Source organism: Neofelis nebulosa, chromosome 10 (genome assembly GCF_028018385.1).
Source record: "Neofelis nebulosa isolate mNeoNeb1 chromosome 10, mNeoNeb1.pri, whole genome shotgun sequence".
Classification (NCBI taxonomy): Eukaryota; Metazoa; Chordata; class Mammalia; order Carnivora; family Felidae; genus Neofelis; species Neofelis nebulosa.
Genome location: NC_080791.1, coordinates 6,187,524 through 6,203,982, shown reverse-complemented (window position 1 = coordinate 6,203,982; position 16,459 = coordinate 6,187,524). Strand labels below are relative to the sequence as shown.

Below are 16,459 nucleotides of genomic sequence, written 5' to 3'. Positions count from 1 at the left end.
TACTTCTCCCAGAGGTTAGAACGTGAAGAAATCAGGTTGCATTTGTCTGAGTCGTGGGTGGACAGTCCCTACTTAAGTCTATCTCTTGGTCTCTCTCAGCCACCTAACATCTCCATTTCCTCAGACTGTCAGTTTACCCTGTTGTCCTGGAAAAATTATTCACAGCATCCTCTTTTTTTTCTCAAAAGTATCTTGAGCTTAGAAGATATATTGTAAGGGCATCCTGTATTTTGGGATGGGTGTATATTTAAGTTTTCAAGTAGAAAACATGGTGGATTATCAGGCAAAAACATATGTTTTCAGTACAATAACAAGAATTGTGACAAGGAAAGTCCAGTTGAAGTCATAATTTTCAAAAACGGTGCTTCAAAGAGTTTTCTTTCTGTAGTGAAAACTAGAATGTGTTTTTATCATAGCAAGCAATGTTTTGGAAAACTTGGAAGAGGCTTGCTACATGATTTACATTCTAAGTGGTCAACCCTTGTTCAGTGGAATAAGTATCCACAAGCTAAGAATGCTCCAGGGGAAAACACATACACATCACACATTTTTTTAAGCTTCTGAAACCCTTCTCTTCTTTTTCTCGCTTCCCTTCATGTTACTGGGCAGAACGCATCTTTCACAAGCAGGTGTGAACAAGAAGTCTGATAATACTCAGAACTAGTAATAATACTCAGAACTAGCAGGAGCCGGCAGCCCATCCTAAAATTCTGCAGCCATGTTAAGATATGACTGAGCAAAATCGTTAAGGAGCTGGGAGAGAAAACTTGCAGCTTTGTTACCATCAGCTGTCTCTACCTGAGCAGAAGAGACATGAGGTAGTGTAAATGCCACATACTATCAAGCCGCATCAGTGACACAGGGCCACAGTGGATAGAAAGAGACAACGTAGCCTTCACACACAGCAGCCGCAGCTGCGGTAGAAATTCGGGGCTCCCAAGACAGGCCATTTACCAGGTTCACACATTCTCACTCTGTCGTTCCTCAAGATACATGTCATGCGTTAATCAGGTCCTTTCCTTCTGCACTGTGTAGAAGGGCACAGGGCTGTAATAGAGGCCGGGTGAATGATGCCACCTGGTACCCAGCTGAAAGAGGACGCATAGCAAAATCCCAGAGGAGCTAGAATGGACAAGGAAACAAAGGTAGCTTAATGTTTCCTTTATCAGTTGTCTTCCCATAGACCATCCAGGCTTTATAAGGAGGTTACAAAGAAAAAGCTGGATCCTATTCTTTCATTAAAACACCATCAGTCCTCAATATTAAATAAAAGAAGTCTCTCAGATATGACACATTGTAATTTACACCTGGTTATTCGGAATGATGGCGTGATTTATATTCAGCTCTAGGTTGTCCGTCTTTGACATTCTACCCACTCACATCTTTGCATATTCAGAGGCTGTGGGAGCACAAAAATATTAAAATGAAATCCACTACACATTACAGTAGAATGACATGTAATTTATTCATATAACTGACAGTTAGGCAGTACTCAAAAGTCATTTAAGTAAGCAAGTGATTACACAAACGTCTAATCATACTAAAATCGATAGTCAGAAGGTATAAAATACCATGGGTATGAAATGCCATGGTAAATACTATTCAACAGACTACAATCATAATTCCAAACGAAATCATGGTCTTTCAAATGATTTTTAGCAGTTTTGGAATGATGTGATTTTTTCCCCCCCCTCCAAGCCATTTACTTTTTTCACTGATACAAGACAAGGTCATTATTTTCAAGAAATACGACAGAAGGACACACCTTAGGTCCCTCTCTTGCAACACATTTTCTTGCAAATTGTTTTTTTCATATAACCTCTTGACATTAAAAATAAACCAGTCAGCACTCAGTTCCCCAAGCACAGATGCTTGGATCAGAAGAGTGCCAGGGTGTAACTGAGTTCAGCGAGAGGCAGGCAGTGAAAAATCTTCTGCAACTTTTGAAGCGTGCATACTTCTTCTCTGAGGCTCCAAGCATCATAAACATATTTAGGCATCCAAGCCAGTAAAATCAGGGGAATAAAATAATTTGATATCCATATGACTAGGATACAATCGCAACTGGGGATAAGTTACAGTATAATTCTGCGGTACTTTGGACAAAAACAGCACCTACCTAAATCTGCTTCTCGTAAGCCTCGTTACATCGTCATGAAGCACAGCTATGTTTGCAGGAATGGTTTGGTTTATCATGTGTCTGTCTGTATTATTTGCAAGTCATATACTTCAGTGGAATGAGGTCCAAGCGTGAACCTGGCCCGAAGAGCTAGCAGCGGTAGTCATGAGACGTATCAATAAATTAAAAGGCTTTCACAGAACAAGAGTCCGCTAGATCTCTCACATACAAAAGACAGCTAGAGAAATACAGTTCTTCGATGCTGAATTATGAGGGGGAGGAAAACAATCTAAAAAAATAGAAAACTCTCTCCATACTTGGGTGTCAAGGCAAATGTAACACTGCATAATGCCACAACATGAACAGTCACTGGATGGCAGATACTCCAGAAGCGGTGATATCTGGGGATCTGGTAGTTGTGACCCAGAGATGAAAGTACCGTACCAAAAGGCATGCATACAATCACTGTGTGCACTCAGTGTATGAGCTGGGACCTAAGCAGGGAACTAACACGACAATGAGGCAGTGTTCCGGGGGTATCCGTTAAAACCAGTATGCGCGACTACATGTTGATCAAACCTTCTGAGGCAGCGAAGTGTGGGCACAATGCCATGTCTGGGTTCCGCAGCTGTTTTATGATCCTCTTGCGAAATTTCTCCCGCACACGATTGAATTCCATGATGTCCGTGGGGTCCTCTTCAATCCAAAACTTGTGAAACTCGTGCATCAAGTAGCCTGTTACAGAGAAGACAGTGATAAGATTGCAGGAGAAAGAAAAAAGTCCTTAATCACATTCAGAGTCACTGAATGCTGAAAGAGATGTCCGATCATTGGTCAATTGACGGCAACCCTGGGGCTCAAAGAAGAGGTCGAAATGCAGCAGATACCCTGTTTTGGATTGTTCTTTAAAACCCGTGGGTGAGGAGAGGGCAAATGGGTGACCGGCATTGAGGAGGGCGCTTATTGGGATGAGCACTGGGTGTTCTATGAGCACTGACAATAAATTATATATAAAAAAATAAAATAAAATTCGTGCAGTAGAAACTACCAGTCTGCAAGATTTTTGCGGCTGGTCCTGGGATTATTGTCCCTGTACTCAAGGAGGGAGAGAGACAGTTCTGGAATGTGCACCACGTCTGGAGCAGAACCTGAGGGGCTGACAGTGACCACTTCATCCTGCCCCTCCTGATTAAATTAACATAATGCCTGATTTTTCAGAATTACTCCACTCAGCCTTTTTTCTCTTGTTACTTGATTTGAGAAAAGCTTTAAATTACTCCGACAAATCAAACAAATGTGTTCTGACAGTCTATTATGAGACAATAAAAATTGTAAATCAACTCTGAACAACACAGAGCAGTCATTAAACTACATGAAATTGTTACTAAGACCTTCTTGCTCTGAAGCATAATGTCCTCTTCAAATACTTCTGTGTCTCAAAAATGTTACCTATGAATAATATGGATTGGGAACGTTTTCGGAATAAACGTTAAGTATTGAATCTATTCATTGTGCTATTTCCCCACTGTGCACCGCCTCCCTCCCCTCCCCCCCCCCCCGCCCCCATTTAGAACTGACATGTGAATAGCTTTTTAAAAAGACAATAAAAGATACTTGTATGTAGTAAACCTATAACAAGTTCAAGTGTCTTGTTATATATTAGGAAAAAAGTACTTAAGAAAATAATCGTACTTAAAAAACAAAACAAAACAAAACATTACAGAAGCTTTTCTTGGTATTAGCATTAGAAGGAGCAAGGATTCCAGAGCCAGAAACCTGGTTAGAATCCTAGCTCTTTCCACTGGGGAAGGAGTGAGCAGAGAGATGATGGGGGGTATGGGAAGAGAATTTTGGAACAAACATGTTAAGTCCTAATAGTAAAAAGTAAAAATTAAAGCCATTTGTTTTTCTATTTATTAACTAGCTACTTACGAGAAAACCTTGAACATTGGTCCACAAACAGATTTTTAAAAATCTTTACCCTATCTTGCTGTAATACAAAATTAGAAGTGACCTTCCTTCCACCCCCAACACACACTTCCAGATATTGGTCCACTTGCACAAACTTCCCTGGTTTCTCATTCATTATGCTGTTAAATATGCTTATACATCTTTAAGTATATAGTCTCTCTACAACTACAGGAAGAAAGGTAGTAAGGAGAGAAAATTTGGTTTGCTTTTTGTGGGGATTGACCATTGCATTTCTTTTAGGATTAGATTTATATCGGGCCCTCCACACATAACTGATGTGACTGTTTTTAACATCTCTCCATGGGGACACACATCAGTGCTGACTCAAAGGCCTCTGGGTCACACAGCCTAGGGCCCACTGCCACTGTTAAGGAAACCTGATCACATCTGGGAAACCCCAGATCAGCAATCCCAGGAGCGGTCCTATCCCTCCTACTCTGTCTGCTGCTTGGATTCCCCGAAGCAGCGTCCGGCCTTGAGCTCTTCTGGTGACAATGCTAACATTAGCCTGTCCCATGGATGAAGAACCTGGTTTTTAAAGGGATTTTCCTTACACTGGGCCAAAATATGTTACCTGTATTTCTTGGAACGAATTCAGTCTTTCTCCAACTCAAATATTTGAAGTGTCTTTTATGCCCTGAACTTCTCTCTTTTCTAGGCTAAGCATCCCTATTTCTCCTCACCATTTCTCACAGGCCATGATCAGGAGTCTGTTTATTATTCTGGTTGTTTTCATGCACATCAAGAGGAAGTTGTTTCCTCTGATCTCAATATCTTATTCAACCAAAAGAATTCAATCATGTGTCCATTTCAGTGACTGGGCAAAGTCCTGAAGTATCCTTAGAATGTTATGAGGTACTTTTTAAAAATGCAGACCGCTCAGATTCAAGTTGAGTAAGATGACTCTCAGGTCACTAAAGTTTCAGATCCATTGTTCTAGAAGATGCCATTTTTTTAAGTTCCTTTGGCTTTTTTCTAAATGTTATATTTTTTTGTGGTTCTATGTGAAATCTTATGATAATTTATAATTTCTTCCTCCTGTGCTATATAATATACATAATCTTTCTGACTTAGCCTCTGAGCTCAAGTAAATGTGCCTGAGTTGTTTTGTAGAGTCAGACTTCTAATACTTCGAATTAAAATTATACATAATCAACTAAAAGCATCTTATCAGTATCTCATGAGTTATACGGTCTTTATCCTTATCAACAACAGTGAACAGGCACTGGGAAAATCATCTTCTAATGAAGAATTTACTTTCTCATCAGACACATGAAAATATTCACTCTTCTCTACAATGTGCTGGTATGATGGCAGCTGACTCTAAGGTGATCTTGTGTAGCTCAGAGTGTTAGAAGAATGCAGACCCATTTGGTTTCCCCATTTTTCTACCTTAAATGCAGTTACAGAAAGACATTTTGAAAGGTTTTAAAGACAGGCAAGGATAAGACTAGAGGTGGGTGGTTAACAATCTGACCCCACTCTCAGGATCCTTCCTCTTAAGAAGCTACAAAAGTGAAGCTGTCCCATCAGGAGAATAGTGACTGTATAACATGATTTGAATCAAAATGCAGAAATGGTGGCTTGGCTTCCAGGGTACACATGATAATTGTAAAACTCAACTCATTTTTATATGAACAGAGTGTTCCTATATCCATTCAGTCAGTTGGCCAGTTGGCTCATCTGCCAGGTAACACATATGCAACAGATACAAGAAAAAGGTAGAGTTCCTGTGTTCCCCAATTCTCTACCTCTTGGAAGACACACCCAGGTAGACAATTGCCAGTGATGATTTATTAGCTGAGAAAGCTAACAAAATGGTGTGGAAAGCAGAGGGAGGAAACAGAGGCCAGACTATTGCTTATAGTTTCTTAATTCTTAACAACAGCTTTGTGGAGTAGGCAGTGCAGATATAGCTTCATTTTATGGATGAGAACATTGGGCTTAGAAAAGGCATTTAAATGATGTACAATCCCACAATACAGCTGGAAGCTGGAAGACAGAACCTGAAGTTGGCTGGCTCTCTACCACTGTACCTGCTGCCTCTTCCAGTGTACCCTCTTCCTCTGGTTCTTACTCTTACTGAATAGTCGCTTCTGAAGGTCAAAGGAAAGATCATTCTTTTTCCTTTTCTGGTCACTGTACTTTTCCTTGTGCTCATGACACCTCACCTTGCTTCATTTCAGGGAAGCTTTAGACTGAATGCAGTTTTTGTAGCATACTGCCTTGTAGTGCAGTATTCACTGAATACTACTATAAAGTCAGAATGATAGAGCTATTATTCTCTTACATTTTTCACGTAGATGAAATACCTGTTTACAATACTAATTTGGCTTTCCAGCCCAAGCCTGCAGTGTATTTGTTGTTGCTTGAATGTATCTTGGCTTTGCTTCACTGCATTCAGTTAGCAGACAGCATACACATAAGCAAGGACACAAGTAATTGCAAGAATATTACAGAGGAAACGTGCAGAACTGCTCTTGTCCGATGGAGGGACAATGAATTCAGGGCACAGGGTACTTCCTCTGAAGAGGTGTGAGTCCCTCTGCGTATACCCCAGTTCATAGGGGGATTGTGTGCTTTCTGAAAAACTGGTGAGGGCCTTGGGAAATGAGTAACCCTACTGCATGCCACTTACCCTGGCTAGGGTTCTCTTGAAACCCTATCAGTTAAGGCCAAAAGCTAAATTTTTCATGAGAAACTAGATTTCCTTTCCTTTTCTTTTTTTCTTTTCTTTCCTTTCTTTTTTTTAAGAGAAAGAGAGAGGAAGTGTGTGCGTGAGAGAAAGAGAGCTGCAGAGGGGGCAGAGGGAAGAGGTGGAAAGAGAAAGAGACAGAGAAAGAGAATCTTAAGCAGGCTCCATGTTCAGTGTGGAGCTAAGCTTCCTTTCTTCTACAAAAGACATTATCCTTTATTTTAGCTTCCTTTCCACCCATCCATCCATCCATCCAACCATCCATCCATCCATCCATCCATCCATCCATCCATCCATCCATCCAACCATCCATCCATCTAACCAACCATCCATCCATCCAACCATCCGTCCATCCATCCATCCATCCATCCATCCATCCATCCATCCATCCAACCATCCATCCATCCCTTCATCCGTCCGTCTGTCCGTCCATCCGTCCATCCATCCATCTATCCAACCATCCATCCAACCAACCAACCAGCCAACCAGCCAACCAACTAACCAACCAACCAACCAACCAATATCTACTGAGTACCTACTCTCCCAGGCTCTTTGCTGAGGATACAGCATACAGTTGTATGCTGAGCATACAAACAACAAAATGCCTATCCTTAAATGCCAATTCCTATGATTCTCATTTTGATTTTCTCCTGCCAGAGCGCCCCCACTGTGTGGCTCTGATTTTCTTCTCAATGCTGATGAATCCCAAATCTGGACTTGTAATTCCTCAGAGTTCCAGGGCCTTACGTTGGAGTGCCCACTGTTCAGCTCTGTGAGGATTTCCCAACAGAAACTCACCCTCAGAATGCCTAAAACTAAAAGTCACTCTGTTTTGGCAAGTTTTCCTTGACTCCCAGACTGAGTGAGCTGTGTCAGCCATAAGTCTTTTCAATTAAAAAAAAATTTTTTTTAATGTTTAGTTTTGAGAGAGAGAAAGAGAGCACAAGCCTGGGAGGGGCAGAGAGAGGGAGACACAGAATCAGAAATAGGTTCCAGGCTCTGAGCTGTCAGGCACAGAGCCTGACATGGGGCTCCAACTCACAAGCTGTGAGATCATGACCTGAGCTGAAATCAGATACTTAACCATCTGAGCCACCCAGGCACCCTGAGCCTTTTCACTTCTTAAAAACAGTATCTTTACTTCCCAATCACAAAATCCTTCCCACTATGTTTTAATTAATTTTTTTTAGATGCACAGAACCCAATCTGTAGTAAAACTTCAGTATCTGCCAGAAATGGTCAGACTGAATATAATCACCTAGTTGTCAGAGTAGGAGCTATAATCATATATTTGAGGGGCTGCCGTTTTCCACTATTAACCAGTCATAAAGTATATGTATTTTTAAATTTGCTCTTAATTTTTATCTAAGTTATACATGCATATAGTTTAGAGTCATACAGTTTAACAAGTCTTGTTACAAAAACTAAACAAAACCCAGCAGCACTTCCTGTCTTACTGACTGCTTCCCTAAAGGAACATTTCATCTTTTTTGCTGATTATTTTGATCATCGACTTCCATGACTGTATACAATGTGATTTCCATTGCGTGAATTTTTTGGACTTCCCTTAGAAGAAGATGAAGATTTCACTCTCTTTCACCCAATTCCAACCACATTATCACGTGTTTCCTAACAATTTCCTTTGTGTAGTATTACCAACTGCCCTCTCTGTTTATTTGCTTAGTTTTCACCAAGTTCACTCTAAACCAGGTCAGTATCTTTGCAGTGTGTTCAAACAAGGTTAGACACTCCATCCGTTTTATATTCTTCAAAGAGTTGCTGTCAGAGCGTTCTGACCTGTTAAAGTCTGGATTTAATATTCTCATCCTGCTGCACAGATATCACCTGGAGCTTTTCCTTCACCTTTGTCTTTGAAAATTCTCTTCACTTCATTCCTGTGATAGGCTTCCTGAACCTCCTGGGAGGTCCTGTGGAGTAAATCAGGTTGCTTCTTACCTTTCCACACTACCTGTTTGGGATTTATTTTCTCAGGACTACTAAATCAGTTATCACTTAATCTGTTTTCCAGTTTCTAAAATGAGGTTTTTATTGCTTACTTCTTGATTTTTCCTGTCCTTGTGGGTTCATGCTTTCTTGGAAAAAATCCTTCTACATTAACTTCAATGAAGTTAAAAAAATTTTTTTTTAATGTTTATTTATTTTTGAGACAGAGAAGGATAGAGCATGAACTGGGGAGGGTCAGAGAGAGGGAGACACAGAATCTGAAGCAGGCTCCAGGCTCCGAGCTGTCAGCACAGAGCCTGACGCAGGGCTCGAAATCACGGACTGTGAGATCATGACCTGAGCAGAAGTCGGATGCTTAACCGACTGAGCCACCGAGGCACCCCAACTTCAGTGAAGTTTTAAAAGGGAGCATAATAAATGCATTAAGTATGCCATCATCAACCAGAAGTCCTGATTAAGCAGATATTTAAAAAGACAAAATGCTAGATAATAGAATCACTATTAATTTAGGAGTTTAGAGAAAATAAATTGCTGTTAATTCTGTCACATTGTAAAAATGAAATGGGGACCAGCATGCCCCTGCGGTGGATTTGAGATGAGCATCTGTGTCTTAACCATACTTAGAGCGGCAGAACTGCTTAGCAAATTAGCAGAAAAGAAGAGCTGAAAGAAATATAAAATAGAGGAATAACTTAGAATTTTTTTTTTTTTTTTTGCTAAGAAATCCTGGGTACAAGGCCCTCAGTGCAGCAAGCGTGGTGTAAATGGTTTAGATGACATTTCTCCTTTAAACTGCCTGAGTCGCTTGATGATTTAGAACATCTTTCCATGTTCATCCAAACCAGTCTGTGTCTGGCCTTCAAGGATCGTGATGCCATTCAGATTTTAGGATTGTGTCTCTAAGAATGCAGAAAAACGTTCCAGGGCTCTGTCATATCATCTTGGTCTTTATCTTCTGAAACCTCACTATAACTGCAACTCCAGAGGATACCCCTCATTCATACTTACCTCTGCAGCATCTAATCCGGGGGGCTACACATCTTCCGTCTGTGGCAGTAGTAGGGAAAGCGGGAAGAGTACTACCAGTGGCAACGCTACCAACTCTCAGTATCACCCACGAAACCAGCACTCCCTCTTTCTCGTGCTGCCTGAGCACCAAGTGTGGAACTGGCTAATGAAAAGTTTGTATCCATGATCTCACTTTATCTTCATGGCAACTCTATAAGGAAAGGACTCATCTTACAGATGCCATAACTAAGGCTTAGAGAGTCTGGTAAGCATAGACCCAGGAGTCAACTCAGGCTGTCTTCAGAACCCAGGCTCTTAAGTGCTGTGCCATGCTGGATCAGAGGGAGGGAGACACCCAGACCAGAAGCTGATACCCTGAATATTAAGCAAGAGCTGGGAAAGAGAAAAATCCACGATGCCTGCAAATATTACTGTTGCATTTTAAGAAGAAGACAACAAAACCAAAACCAAAGGGGAACTTCAAAGACCCCAGAGCAGCCAAATTGCAAAGATCTCTCCACTTTGCCCCTTGCATAGAGTGTTCCATAGAAACTATATTGCTGTTTAAGCAGTAGGACACTTACAAAATGTTTGCTGGAAATGAGACAGTGTTGGAGCTTCTGGGGCAATGTTGTAGAAGTGAGTTTTTAGCGCTCCGCTCACCAGTAGATTATACGCCAGGTCAGTTATATTGATGCCCACAATTGCAAATGAGTACCTGTAAAGCGTAAACCACAAAACCAACTGTGTGTCACATAAGCATTGAAAAATATAACCTAATTTTTAAATGACTTATAAGATATCAGAGTGGAAGGTTGGCCTTCGCTCTCTATCCTATCTTTACCCTGAATTTCATAACTTATCAAAATACCAGTAATGTAACCAAGGGAATTGAGAATCCATATGCTTTGACTTGGTAATTTTATTTCTAAATGTATAAGAGAAAAAAAATCTGAAACTAAGAGCTTTATACCCAAGGGTACTCATTATAGCATTACTTATAATGGCAAAGACATGGAAGCTATTCACATATTCTAAAAAAGGTGGTTGGTGAAATAAGTTGTGGTAATCTCTTATGATATATTACAGCCAATAACTACTATATTTCTAAAGACTACTTAAGTAGGAAACATGTATAAAACAAGCCAGGTTTTATTATATACACACAGATATGCACAAAAAACAGGTGAGAATGAAATGCCACCAGATGTTACTATGGTATCTGAGAGTAATAAGATTGAGGTGATTCTTTTTTGTTTACTTGCCTATATTTTCTAGATTTTCCATAATGAGTTATATATTACTTTTAAGATGGGGGAGAATTTAAATAAGTATCTTAGGGGGCGCCTGGGTGGCGCAGTCGGTTAAGCGTCCGACTTCAGCCAGGTCACGATCTCGCGGTCCGTGAGTTCGAGCCCCGCGTCAGGCTCTGGGCTGATGGCTCGGAGTCTGGAGCCTGTTTCCGATTCTGTGTCTCCCTCTCTCTCTGCCCCTCCCCCGTTCATGCTCTGTCTCTCTCTGCCCCCAAAATAAATAAAAAACGTTGAAAAAAAAAATAAGTATCTTAGCACTCAGGGTATATTTCCTAGTTCCGTTTCTCCATGCCTATCAAAAATTAAATGGAACTGAGTATTTAAGTCTCAGAGTAACACAAATCCATCACATTAAACAAGGGAGTTCTCCATTCAACAATATTTTTGAATGCACAGGGGAATTTAAAAAAAGACTTCTAAAGTAAATTTATATAATCCAATAAATTGATACTTGATAAAAATCCTTAAAACTACCAAGTGCAATTCTAAATGATGGTTTCTGAAAATCATGTGCATATAGTTTAACATTTTAAATGTTGTCACTTGGCCAAAGGCAAAAATAGTACCACAGAACCATACAAATAGATCCAAACACAGATAAACACATCCTTTTAAAAGTTCACCTGGGTTATCTATTTCCATCAGGACATTTGTCATCTTCGTCATCCTTTACGGTGTTCTTAGGGCATTTTTGTTCCGGTTCTAGTTTCAACTGACAACCTCTATATATGAATGAAATCCCACACTCACCCAATTGCTTTGTCCATCCTTTTCTTCTCCCATTCCGCTTTGCTGAATTTGCTGAATAAATGAGTAAAGAAATAAGCTTTAATCTCTACTTGGTCCTTGTTCTCTTGGAATGCTCATACTAAAACTGTTGACTCGATGTCTGTAACTCAGTTATCAAACACTAATCAATTTAAATGTTATCAATTAAAAATCCACAATATAATTTATGTAGATCTCAGAAATGGGATTATTTAAAGCCCTGCTACTTATCCCCTATTCCCTTTAGTGCAGCAGTGGGAGAGAGTCCTTAAGGCCACTTTTTTACAGGATCGTTAATCATCAAGCGATACTTTCTCCATGAACCTTTGCCTGGGATGTGTGTCTTCTGATGCTCTCTTGCTCTCTCACGATTCCCCACTGCATCTCCTTTCGTTTTATTTCGTGGCATTTATCCTAGTCAGTCTTATTTGTGATGTCTGGCTCACAGTAGATGCCAAATAAATGTTTATTGATTAAAGAAGTAGTGAGCTAGTGAAGGAAAGGAAGGCGGGGGGGGGGGGGAAGGATATGTAGGCTTTACAAACTCTGACAAGTGCTATGGCAAGGCCTCTGGCTAAACTAAGGCAGCTAACCTGTAGCAGTTCCACTGTAATCCGTGTTATAATCTGGGCTTCTGACTAAGACTGTAGAGAGGGCCCTCTCAGATGCATTCTGAAAATCCTGCCTTGCCTTCCCTTAGCTTGTGGACTTGGCAGTCCTCCCTATTCTCCCCCACTCCATGCCGCCACGGTTTTGTAAGCGGGATCCACGTCCCACTTTCTTTGTGGCTAACGTAACCCTCATTTCACACTAGAAAATGTGGTTAGCATTTGAACTAAATAACATTTTAAAACTAGAGTTAGGAACATTTAGCTTCTAAGCAGGGTTCTCTAGAATACACTGCAAACACTACACTAAAAGACACACGTGTAAGACACACAGCAAAAGACCACAAAAACATGATACAAAGTTGACATTTAACTCTGTGGACTTTCTACTCTGTAAATGACTGGCTGTAATTCAGAGAAACTGCCTTTAATTCATGTTAAAATATGCCACCTCTTTTTAAAGTGTAACCGCGTACTAACCAATCGACCAACCAGGTAAAAAGGCGTGAGGAGATTTTTACTTCAAAGACTCACATCCAACTAAAATGAATTAGGTGTGAAATTTAAGAGACTTTATATAGACAAATTTATAAGCAGCTGTTTTCTCTTAATGAAGCTTTATGCACAGTGTCTCTGTGTTAAATGAAATCTCTCTCTGCATTGGAAATACAAGAAAGGCCAAATGCCCTCCACTTATGTGTTTACTGAGGATACCCTGGCCCAAACGGAATGAATCCCTTTCTTCAAGAAACACACAACAACAAATAATCAAACAGTCAGAATTCTCCTTGTAAACTTGAATCTACTTATATCCCTCAAGCTACTGTGGGACTCAATAGATGGAGGTTTACAAGGGCAATGATGATGATGTGTAATGCTTGCTGAAGGATAGACGGGAGAGAGCTTTCTTTAATAGATATTGCTGCTGAATGCCTAATATATTCAGGGCCTCACACAACCTACATTGCTATCACAAGTCGTCATTATATACCTATTTTTGACACTGATGAAGGATGGTAGCATTTCCCAAACATTCTGTTTTGTGTTTACTGACATTTACCACCAATTTGAAGTGATTAATATTTGAACATCATCTCCTCAATTTTATGATAGCTTAAGGGACAAAAGCACAGTAGCTTTATGTACATGTATACACACACACACACACACACACCCGTCCCTTCTTAAGAGTATTCACACAAACTCTCAAATACATCCTCTCTGCTGGCTGACACGAGAGATAAAACTATATACAGTCTTTCTTTGAGAATGTCTCACAGATAAAATTCATCACCTTTTAATGATTCATCCAAAAATATTTTAAGCTTCTTGTCACTTCCCAAAGACCATGGAGGATTCATGTGTTTTTTGCTGATGGTCTTTAGGGAATACCTGAGTCTATATGCAGACTCCCCAGACAATTTTAATTAGATGGAGTTCAGGGTCTATACATTACAGAAATATGCAATTCAGAAAATATAGTTAAAAAATTAAAATAGCTTGATTTTAACCCTGTGATGTATCAGGAAAGAGCTAAGTGATTTTACTGTTTTTCTCAAAGTAAGTAAAAGGTAAAAAAAATGAAAATGTAATTTATAAAAAGATTGTAAATATAAATCAGAAAGTATAGTTTATTTAATGAACCTGAGGCAAATGAAGCTAGAATAAGTATAATAGTAAGGTGGTGGGGGCAAAGTCAACCTGTTTTTGAATTTTTGAGAATGGTCTGATAAAATTTTGCATTTATTTATTAAATATGGACACCAACAAGCAACTTGGCATGCTGAGGAGAAAGAAGTGATACAAACACATGGCTGTAAAATTTCAGAACTGCTTACACACAGTAAGTGTATATAATAACTACTATTCATAATACTTAAATATTTAATAACAAAATTAGAAAGAGATTACTAGAAGAGCAGAATTGCTCTATGCAACAAAACTCCCAAGTAAAATGTCCCTCTCTGGGGAGGATATGAGGTCGGAGCACGTGTGGAGATGTGTTCAGCCCTGAGGCAGAGTGTTTGACATGCTTCTCCAACCAGATAGAGCCATGGCTATAGAGGGCTGTTTGAAATTTTCTGTTGGGTTTGTCTACCGTGGTTTTCCTTCAACCCACATATAATGAAGTATATTAGATAAAAAGTTGGGAAATGTTTTTTTTTTTTGAAAAATTTTTCATGAATTTGTACTGCTTTTAAAATTCTTACTAATACTTATTCTAAAATGAAATAAAAGCAACAAAACACAAAAGCAAACAAAAAATACCTTGTTTCCTCTTTAGTGATATCCCTTCATGTAATCAGTTAAAGAAAAAAAGTTTAGGAAGGTAAATGAAAATGTAAAATATTTAGACTCTAGATTTTTACCAAGAAAACTAAAAAAGCCTCAGCCTTCTAGACTTTCTCACTGGGCCCCTGACTTCATGACTCCCACTCTCCCCTCTGTTCCCCCATCAGGCTCCCTGGTCTCTGAAATACTGCTTCCAGACTCCTCTCTCTCCTTCTTCCACACCCGCCTCTTTAATCCTCTGGGCACCAGCACTGTTATCAGTCCTTTAAATACTTATCTCACTCGCACGGTGCCACTTTCCCTCCTGAATCCCAGGAGGGATTGAGTACCTGCAGGTTTAACCCTCCTATTCAGTATTTGTCCAGAGGGCTCATTTGAAAGAGCTTGAAGCCTCACTTCCGGTGGGGTGACGCTCCTGAGAATCTCACCGACCTATCCGTGAAGGAGAAGTTCCTTCTGCCTAATCCGTAAGCCTCGTCCAGCTTTGATTTTCAGCAATTACCTGCATTTTGGATGAAGAGAGTCCGAGAGGACCTGCTGGGCTGCCGCGGCGTCCCTTTCCGCAAAATACCTGCAGTTGGAGGGAAAGAAAACCACAGCTCTGTTCCTGCCTGATGCACTCATTTTCATCCAGCGTTGGGACGTTCTGCACTCCCAGTTTACCACTTGCTTCAGCTCTTCCAGAGGAGAGACAGCTTTTCATAACAGAATTTCCCAAATATAATGACAGTAGAGTAGGGTAGTTGTAAAACCCACTTAGATTTAGAAATGTATCTGGTAGGTTTAAAATTTGAGTTACGCTCATTGCCTTTCCCCAGGGAGCAAAGGATATTTGTAGTAAGAAGGGTTATGGACAAGGGGGGCGGAGTGAAGCTCCTCGGAAGGCAGAAGTGGCCTGAAGGAAGGGACACGCGGAGGGCCTGCAACAGCCAAGGGGCTGAGAGAGGAAGAGAATAGAGGAGGTGAGAGACCATGTGTTTCAAGTGCATTCTTCTTGGAGGATAGTCACGGGGTATTTGAATTCTGGATGGATGGACAATATCTCATGGTGCTAAAAGCAAAATTCTGCCCTGGGGGCAAAGGGCAATGAAATTTCCTAAAAATACACAAAGTGACATACCTTCTAAAACGCATCACAGAAAGTACTTAACAATGGCAGTAACAAAATAAAATGCTAGCGTATGTTGTTTAATTTCATGTGTACGTATTTCCCACATAAATCGGAAGCCTGAAACAAGCTCTTGAATTTTCTCTCAGAAAAGTTCAAACCACAGTCAGCAGTTTTGATACATAGTTTCATTATTAATGAAATTGAGCGTTTTTTCATACTTTTGTTGGCCATCTACGTTTCCTGTTTTTTGGTCCAGCATATCTAAAGATGTCTTCAAACAACTAAGTAACTGTACAGATCGGGATCCTCTGTCACTTATGTGAGTGTCGGCCTTGGCTCGTCTTTTCACTTTGCTTATGGTGGCTTATCATACAGAGGTGTTTAATTTTATTTATTTATTTAAAAAATGTTTAATGGTTATTTATTTTTGAGAGACAGAGTGTGAGTAGGGGAGGGGCAGAGAGCGAGGGAGACACAGAATCCGAAGCAGGCTCCAGGCTCTGAGCTGTCCGCACAGAGCCTGACGCGGGGCTCGAACTTATGAACCATGAGACCATGACCTGAGCTGGAGTCAGACACTTAACCAGCTGAGCCACCCAGGCACCTCGG

General features: G+C 40.3%; 1 protein-coding gene across 2 annotated transcripts in view; it reads right to left on the bottom strand.

Annotated features, from left to right (window-relative positions):
- Positions 1 to 1,440: 1,440 nt before the first annotated feature.
- ELMOD1 (ELMO domain containing 1) overlaps positions 1,441 to 16,459 on the bottom strand; it is a 66,266-nt gene continuing 51,247 nt past the window's right edge. For both annotated transcript variants that reach the window (XM_058686651.1, XM_058686650.1), the window contains 4 exons: positions 15,242 to 15,310; positions 11,822 to 11,872; positions 10,343 to 10,476; positions 1,441 to 2,854 (listed from right to left, as the gene is read on the bottom strand). In XM_058686651.1, the coding sequence (XP_058542634.1) occupies positions 2,682 to 2,854; positions 10,343 to 10,476; positions 11,822 to 11,872; positions 15,242 to 15,310 (427 nt within the window). In that variant the 3' untranslated portion in view covers positions 1,441 to 2,681. The remainder of the gene's footprint in view (positions 2,855 to 10,342; positions 10,477 to 11,821; positions 11,873 to 15,241; positions 15,311 to 16,459) is intronic.